The sequence below is a fragment of the Bos javanicus genome, chromosome 7 (genome assembly GCF_032452875.1).
Source record: "Bos javanicus breed banteng chromosome 7, ARS-OSU_banteng_1.0, whole genome shotgun sequence".
NCBI lineage: Eukaryota > Metazoa > Chordata > Mammalia > Artiodactyla > Bovidae > Bos > Bos javanicus.
In genome coordinates, this window is record NC_083874.1 from 40,631,506 (window position 1) to 40,639,605 (window position 8,100).

An 8,100-nucleotide genomic window follows, 5' to 3' on the forward strand; every position below is an offset into this window, starting at 1 on the left:
CAGAGGGATTCCTCTTGACAAGGATCCACTGTGGATAAATCTTTCAAGAATTATGAACACAGGAGATGTATTTAACAGTAGTTATAATAATGAAAATCTCTAATAAAATATTATTTTACATAATTCATGATCAACCACACACCATCTGTTCTGCAAGAATTTCTCATTGGCTCTTTGGCTTTTTGCTGTAATTCATCTTTGTTTGTTACATTACTTCCAGAAAGACTGATGTGAGTTGAAGAGATGGGCATCTGCAATCAAACCACGGTGACTCAATTTATCCTCATAGGGCTTTCTGATCGCCCCGAGGTGCGCTACCCTCTCTTTGTGGTCTTTACCATCATCTATCAGGTCACCTTGGTGGGAAATGGAATTATTCTCTTGGCCATTGGAACTGAGAAAAAACTGCACACACCCATGTATTACTTTTTGGCAAATATGTCCCTCTTAGACATCTTATGCCCATCAGTTACTGTCCCCAAGATGCTGGAGAACCTCTTGACTGAGAAGCACAGCATTTCCTACATTGGGTGTGCTTTGCAGCTTTATTTTCTGGTGGCGCTTGTGGGGACTGAAGTCTTCCTTCTCTCTGTCATGGCTTATGACAGGTATGTGGCCATCTGTTTCCCTCTTCGTTACACCCTCATCATTACCAAGGTTCGTTGTGTTCAGCTGACGGCTGGGACTTGGGTAGCAGGGTTTCTCAATTCCCTCCTTCATACAGTGTCCACATTCCGCCTTTCTTTCTGCAAGTCCAACCAAATTAACCAGTACTACTGTGACATCCCACCAGTGGTCGCTCTCTCATGCTCATCCACCTATGTGGCAGAAATGCTTATTTTGGTGGAAGCAGGTATCCTGGGGAGCAGTGCCTTCCTGGTCATCTTTATCTCTTATTTCTACATCATATCTACCATCCTAAAGATCCAGTCAGCAGAAGGGAAGCGTAAAGCCTTTTCCACATGTGCTTCCCACCTTCTGGTGGTCTGTTTATTTGGTGGCACGACAATATTTACCTATGTACGTCCCTTTTCCAGTCAACACTCCCCAGCAAGAGATAGACTCATCTCCATGTTATATGGAATTATTACACCAATGTTAAACCCCATGATTTATAGCATGAGAAACACAGAGGTGAAAGGAGCAATCAGAAGGCTCTTATATCAGAAAGCATGTTTACAGCAAGTCTAATGTTAAAAGGGAATGATTCAATGTTTACTTTAGAATGAATACATAGAATAATTTTTAATTGTTACATATGAAATGCATACTTACATACAGTTAGAAAATTTCACACAGGTGCAAATGCATATAATCTTAATTATACTTCTCTATGCGGCTTCTCTGGAGAAGGAAATGGCAGCCCACTCCAGTGTTCTTGCCTGGAGAATCCCAGGGATGGGGGAGCTTGGTTGGCTTCCATCTATGGGGTTGCACAGAGTCGGACACGACTGAAGTGACTTAGCAGCAGTAGCATGGGGCTTCTCTGGTGGCTCAGTTGGTAAAGAATCTGCCTGCAATGCAAGAGACCTTGGTTTGATCCCTGGGTTGGGAAGATCCTCTGCAGAAGGAAATGGCAACCCACTCCAATATTCTTGCTTGGGAAATCCCATAGACAGAGGAGCCTGATGGGCTAGAGTCCATGGGGTCCCAAAAGTCAGTGACTTAACCTACCACCACTATGCTTCTCTATATATGGATATCTCTTCCTTTATTCACAGGATCTTTAAGTTCATCTTCCAAAATTTGACATTTTTGAAAGGAAGCAGAGAACTGTTAGTAATTTCACTAGTATAAGGGATATAAATTGAAGCAGTCTTAAATTAACTTGGATATATGGTCTTATCCATATCCACATACTTATATTATCTGTATGTTTGCATGTTTGTAAATGATATCATCTATAGATCATCCTTACACTTCTTTCCTTTATTTGATTGACTGCTTATGCTCTTACTCCCTTTTGTTTTCAGTTCATTCTTCAACTTTTTCTTCTACTTACTCTATATTTCTGTTTCCCCCTTTTCTGATAACCTTATCCATTCTCAGTTCTGCTTGTCCTTGGTCACATGAGTGCATTTAGTTCTGTGTCAGACATGACTGAGTGACTGAACTGAACAGATTTAGATCTCTATTTCAGCTCACTATATTACTATCATCATAGCCTTAACATGGTCAAAACTGAAAGAAACATCATTTAATACACACATGCACACACAAACACATCTTCTTATCGTCTACCTCATATTTTTATTATCAGTTTTCCCTCACTCCTCAAACTAAAATTCATGAAACTAGACTCTGCTTTGCCTTAAAGTGCAGCACTTCCATTCAGTTTGCCTAGAGAGTGATAGTCTCTGACTGTGGATGGGACACCACTCCATTCCCTCTCCTTGTCACATGTAGAGGTAAAATTATTTTCTCTATGTCTTAATACTTCAAAGTTAAGTCATGCATAATTTTTCTTAATAATCTTCTGGGCTTCCCCAGTGGTCCAGTGGCTAAGAATCTGCCTTGAAATGCAGATTCTTGAAATGCAGGGGACATTGGTTCAATCACTGGTCTAGGAAGATCCTACATGCTGTGGAGCAACTAAGCCCATGCACCTCTACTACTGAGCCTGTGCTCTGGAGCCCAGGAGTCACAGCTACAGAGCCCATGTGCCACAACTACTGAAAATCAAGTGCCCTAGAGCTTGTGCTCTGCAGCAAGAGATATCACCTCAATGAGAAGCCCTCACACTGCAACTAGGGAAAGCCTGCAGTAGCAATGAATACCCAGCACAGCTAATATAAATAAATAAAATACATTAAAAAATTATCCCTATCCTGGACATCTCAATAGCTAAAAATTTAATCTTCAGTCTGGTGATCACAATTAGTATATCCCCATTCTCTGCATTTCTGATTCTCCATTCACTGACATTCAGTATCTTCTCTCTTTCTCTTATCTGTAGTCTACCTTTCCATTATCACTATGTGAGGTAGTCTTATATTACTCAAAACATCTATCAATACCTCCTCTGGATTGTCATTGGTCTCTTAGTAATTTTCAAAATTATCCTTTAAATTATATTTCAGGCTATCAAATTATAGGCTGATCATATGTACTTTTTGTTACATGAGCTAGAGTAAAAATGTATTGAGACATGATGTTTTTGTATTAATTGCATTTTACAAAATTCAGAAAAGGCCTAATATACATCTTCCACAACATACAGGGCTATTCATAATTGTGATGAGTCATTTATATGTCACTTAATTTTCAAAAGAGTGGGAAAACTTATGCATACCTGAAGAATAAAATGAAATAATAGCATTACTATTACAGACTTGAGATTTGTTGTTTTTATTCCATTTTTTTCCAAAGTTTGCATGTGGTATGAAAGAATCAAGTCTTCATCATATAAAGACAGAATACATGGGATATGTTAATGTAACACCATATAAGAGTTGGACAATGACTGAGGGAATGAACTGAACTGAACTACAATGAAAAATGAACTTGGGGGTGCAGATATTCTACAAGATTCTGTTTTCATTTCCTTTAGATATATCCCAAAATTGGAATGGCTGAATCATATGGTAGTTCTATTTGTAACTTTTAAGGAACTTTCATACATTTTTCCACTATCTCTAACCAATTTGCATTCTCACCAACAGTGCACAGTGTCCAACTCTTTGCGACCCCATGAGTCACAGCACACCAGGCTTCCCTGTCCACCACCAACTCCCAGAGTTCACCCAAACTCATGTCCATTGAGTCGGTGATGCCATCCAATCATCTCATCCTCTGTCGTCCCCTTCTCCTCCTGCCCTCAATCTTTCCCAGCATCAGGGTCATTTCAAATGAGTCAGCTATTCGCATCAGATGGCCAAAGTATTGGCGCTTCAGCTTCAACATCAGTCCTTCCAATGAACACCCAGGACAGATCTCCTTTAGGATGGACTGGTTGGATCTCCTTGCAGTCCAAGGGACTTTCAAGAGTCTTCTCCAACACCACAGTTCAAAAGCATCAATTCTTCAGTGCTCAGCTTTCTTTTTCTCCATGTCTTTGCCAATTACTGTTATGCTTGTCTTTTCAGGGAATCATTCTATCAAGTTCATATTGAATGTGTTTATGTTTTGCATTTATTAAATATTTGATGTTCAGTGATGTTGATCACCTTTTCAGGTACCTGTTGTCATTAATATAACATCTTTGAATAAAAAAGGGTATTCAGTTATTCTGCCCTTTAAAAATATTAGATTGGTCTTATGGCTATCAAACTATATGTTTTCTTTATTTATTTTGGATATTAACCCTTTATCAAATATATAATTTGCAAATATTTTCTCTCATTCTGTGGGTTGATTTTTCATTTTGTAGATTGTTTCTTTTTGGTTTCTTTTATTACTCCAAAAATATCTCCCATGCTTATTTAAATTGTCTTACCATCTTTGTAGAAAATCAGTTGAACATATATTTACAGGTTTATATCAGTTGCAATTCTATTTCATTGACCTATAAATCTACTCTCAGGCCAATGACAGAGTCTTCTTTTTTTCCTCAAATATTTTCAGATTAATTGAGACACTGTTCTGCACAAATTTAAGGTGTACAGCATAATGATTTGACTCTCATGTATCATTAAATGGTTACAACAATACTTTCAGTAAATATCTATCATGCCATATAGATGCAAAATTAAATAAATAAAAGAATCTTGTTATTTGTGATGAGAACTTAAGATTTACTCTCAACAACTTTCATATATAACGTAGAGCAGTGGTAATTAATTATATTTATCACACTGTACATTACAGCTCTGGTATTTATTTATCTTATTACTGAGCATTGTAACTTTTGACTATCTTCATTCAATTTACCCTCTCTCCATTTCCTGCTTTTGGCAGCTTTTTCTATGAGTCTACTTGCTTGTTTTTGAAGATCTATGTTACTTCATGGTGCACACATAGTGATACAGTATTACTACACATTTCAAAATGACCACCACAGTAATTCTAATTATCATTTGTCACCATATAAAGATATAATTTCATTATTGACTATATTACTCACAGCTCATACATGTAACTCACTTATTTTGTAACTGAAGGTTTGTACCTCTTAATCTACTTCATCTGTTTACAGATGTATCCCACCTCCTCCTCTCTGACAATCAGCTATTTATTTTTTATATCTATGACTTTGTTTCTGTTACACTTGTTCATTTATGTTCTTTAGAGTCCACATATAAGTGAAATTGTATATTTTCCTTTTTTTTGTCTGATTTATTTCACCTGGAGTAACACCTTCTAGGTCCAACCATATTTTCACAGATGACAAAGTTTTTTTCTTTTTTGCAGTTGAATAACACTCCACCATATAGATCTTCTTTATCCAGATGTTTATCAATAGGTACTTAAGTTGCTTCTATAGCTTGTCTATAGTAAAAAATGCTGCAAATGGGGGTTTATATATATTTTCAAATTGTATGTGTGTGTGCTCAATCGTGTCCAGTTCTTTGCAACTCCGTGGACTGTAGCCCTGCAGGGTCCTCTGTCCATGGTATTTTCCAGGCAAGAATACTGGAGTGGGCTGCCATGCCCTCCTCCAGGGGATCTTCTTGACCCAGGGATCAAATTCTCATCTCTTGCATCTCCTGCATTGGTAGGCATATTCACTAGCACCTCCTGGGAAGCCAGGAGGATGGGGAAGATACCCTTGGATAGGAAATTGCAACCCACTCCAATATTGTTGCCTGGAAAATCCCATGGATAGAGGAGCCTGGTGAACTATGGTCACAAAATTTAGACATGACTGAGACACAACATATGGTAGTTCTTTTTTTAATTTTGTGAGATGCCTCTATACTCTTTTAAACAGTGACTGTACAATTTACATTCCCTTCAATGGTTCACAGGGTTTCCTTTTTTCCACATGCTTATCATTATTTGTTATTTGTTGTCTTTTTGATAATAGACAATCTAACAGGTGTTAGGTGATATCATTTTTTGGTTTACATTTACCTGATGATTAAAGATGTAAGCATCTTTTTATTTGTGTATTGGCCACCAATATGTATTCATAAAAATATCTATGAGGTTCCTTTGTTCAATTTTAATTGAATTGTTTGTTTTTTTTTCTTTTGGTTTGATGTTGAATTGTATGAGATTTTTGTATATTTTGAATATTGAGTCCTTGTCAGATACATTGTTAACATCTCCAGTTCAATAAGTGTCCTTTCCTGCTTCTTGATGGTTTTCCTTTTTACCATGCAAAAGGTTTTTAGTTTGATGTGAAGTGAAAATCACTCAGTTGTGTCTAACTCTTCATGACCCCATGGACTATACAGTCCATGCAATTCTCCAGGTCAGAATACTGGAGTGGGTAATCTTTCCCTTCTCCAGGTTTAGTTTGATGAAAGCATATGAAAAATTTTTTTTGAACTTTGTTACCCTGGCCTCAGGAGATACATCTAAAAAAAAATTACTAAGTCCAAGGTTTCCTTCTAGAAATTTTATGATTTCAGGCCTTCCATTTATGTATTATTAAATTTTGAGTTTATTTTTGTATGCAGCACGAGAGCCCAGTTTAATTCTTTTGCATGTTGCTGTCTAGTTTTCTCAATACTGTTTTGTTGGCATTAATTTTCTTTTAAATTTTATTTTATTTTTAATTGGAAGATAGTTACTTTTCAATATTGTGATGGTTTCTATCATACACCAACATGAGTCAACAACAGGCACACATATGTTCCCTTTGTCTTAAACTTTCCTCCCACATCCCTCCCCATCCCATACCTTTAGGTTGTCCCAGAGCATGGGCTTTGGGTTCCCTATATCATACACTAAATTCCTAATGTCGTATCTATTTTACATATGGTAATGTATATGTTTCAATACTACTCTCTCAAGTCATCCCACCCTCTTTGTCCCCCACTGTTACCAAAACTCTGTTCTTCACATCTGTGTCTCCTTTGCTGCCCTGCAGGGAAGATCATCAGTATCATCTTTTTAGATTTCATATATGTACATTAATATATAATATTTGCGGGACTTCCCTGGTCGTTCAGATGGTAAAGAATTTGCCTGCAATGCAAGATACCTGAGTTTGATCCCTGGATCAGGAAGATCTTCTGGAGAAGGGAATGGCAACCCACTCAGTATTCTTGCCAGGAGAATTCCATGGACAGAAGAGCCTAGCAGGTTCATGGGTCCACAAAGAGTTGGACACAACTAAACAACTAACAAACATATAATACTTGTTTTTCTCTTTCTTATTTACTTCACTCTGTATAATAGGCTCTAGATTCATACACCTCACTAGAATTGACTTAAAGCTCTTCCTTTTTACAGCTGAGTATTATTCCATTGTTGCATATGTACCACAACTTCTTTATCCATTCATCTGCTGATGAACATCTAGGTTGTTTCTATGTCCTAGCTATTTTAAATAGTGCTTCAGTGAACACTGGGGTACATATATCTTTTTCAATTATGATTTCTTGAGGGTATATGCCCAGTAGTGGATTACTTGGTCATATGGTAATTTCATTATTAGTTTTTCAAAAAGAATCTCCATACTGTTCTCCATAGTGGCTGTTGCAATTTGCATTCCTACCAACAGTGCAATATGGTTCCCTTTGCTCCACACCCTCTCTAGCATTTATTGTTTGTAGACATTTAAATGATGGCCATTCTGACCAGTGTGAAGTGTTACCTAATTGTGGTTTTATTTTGCATTTCTCTAATAAAGCTCAAACTATGCACAATTGCACTCATCTCACACGCTAGTAAAGTAATGCTCAAAATTTTCTAAGCCAGGCTTCAGCAATATGGGAACCGTGAACTTCCAGATGTTCAAGCTGGTTTTAGAAAAGGCAGAGGAACCAGAGATCAAATTGCCAACATCCGCTGGATCATCAAAAAAGCAAGAGAGTTCCAGAAAAACATCTATTTCTACTTTGTTGACTATGCCAAAGCCTTTGACTGTGTGGATCACAATAAACTGTGGAAAATTCTGAAAGTGATGGGAATACAAGACCACCAGACCTGCCTCTTGAGAAACGTATATGCAGGTCAAGAAGCAACAGTTAGAACTAGACATGGAACAAC

The 8,100-nt window shown here is 37.3% G+C and overlaps 1 protein-coding gene across 1 annotated transcript; it reads left to right on the forward strand.

The window, feature by feature from the left end:
* The first annotated feature begins 243 nt into the window (after positions 1-243).
* On the forward strand, positions 244-1,191 carry LOC133252104 (olfactory receptor 5V1-like). Its single transcript, XM_061424827.1, has one exon. It carries the CDS (start codon positions 244-246, stop codon positions 1,189-1,191), a length of 948 nt encoding a protein of 315 aa, XP_061280811.1.
* Positions 1,192-8,100: the final 6,909 nt, after the last annotated feature.

Bases quoted from the DNA above. Each gene is read 5' to 3' on its own strand.
- LOC133252104 (XM_061424827.1), top strand. From the start codon at position 244: ATGGGCATCTGCAATCAAACCACGGTGACTCAATTTATCCTCATAGGG.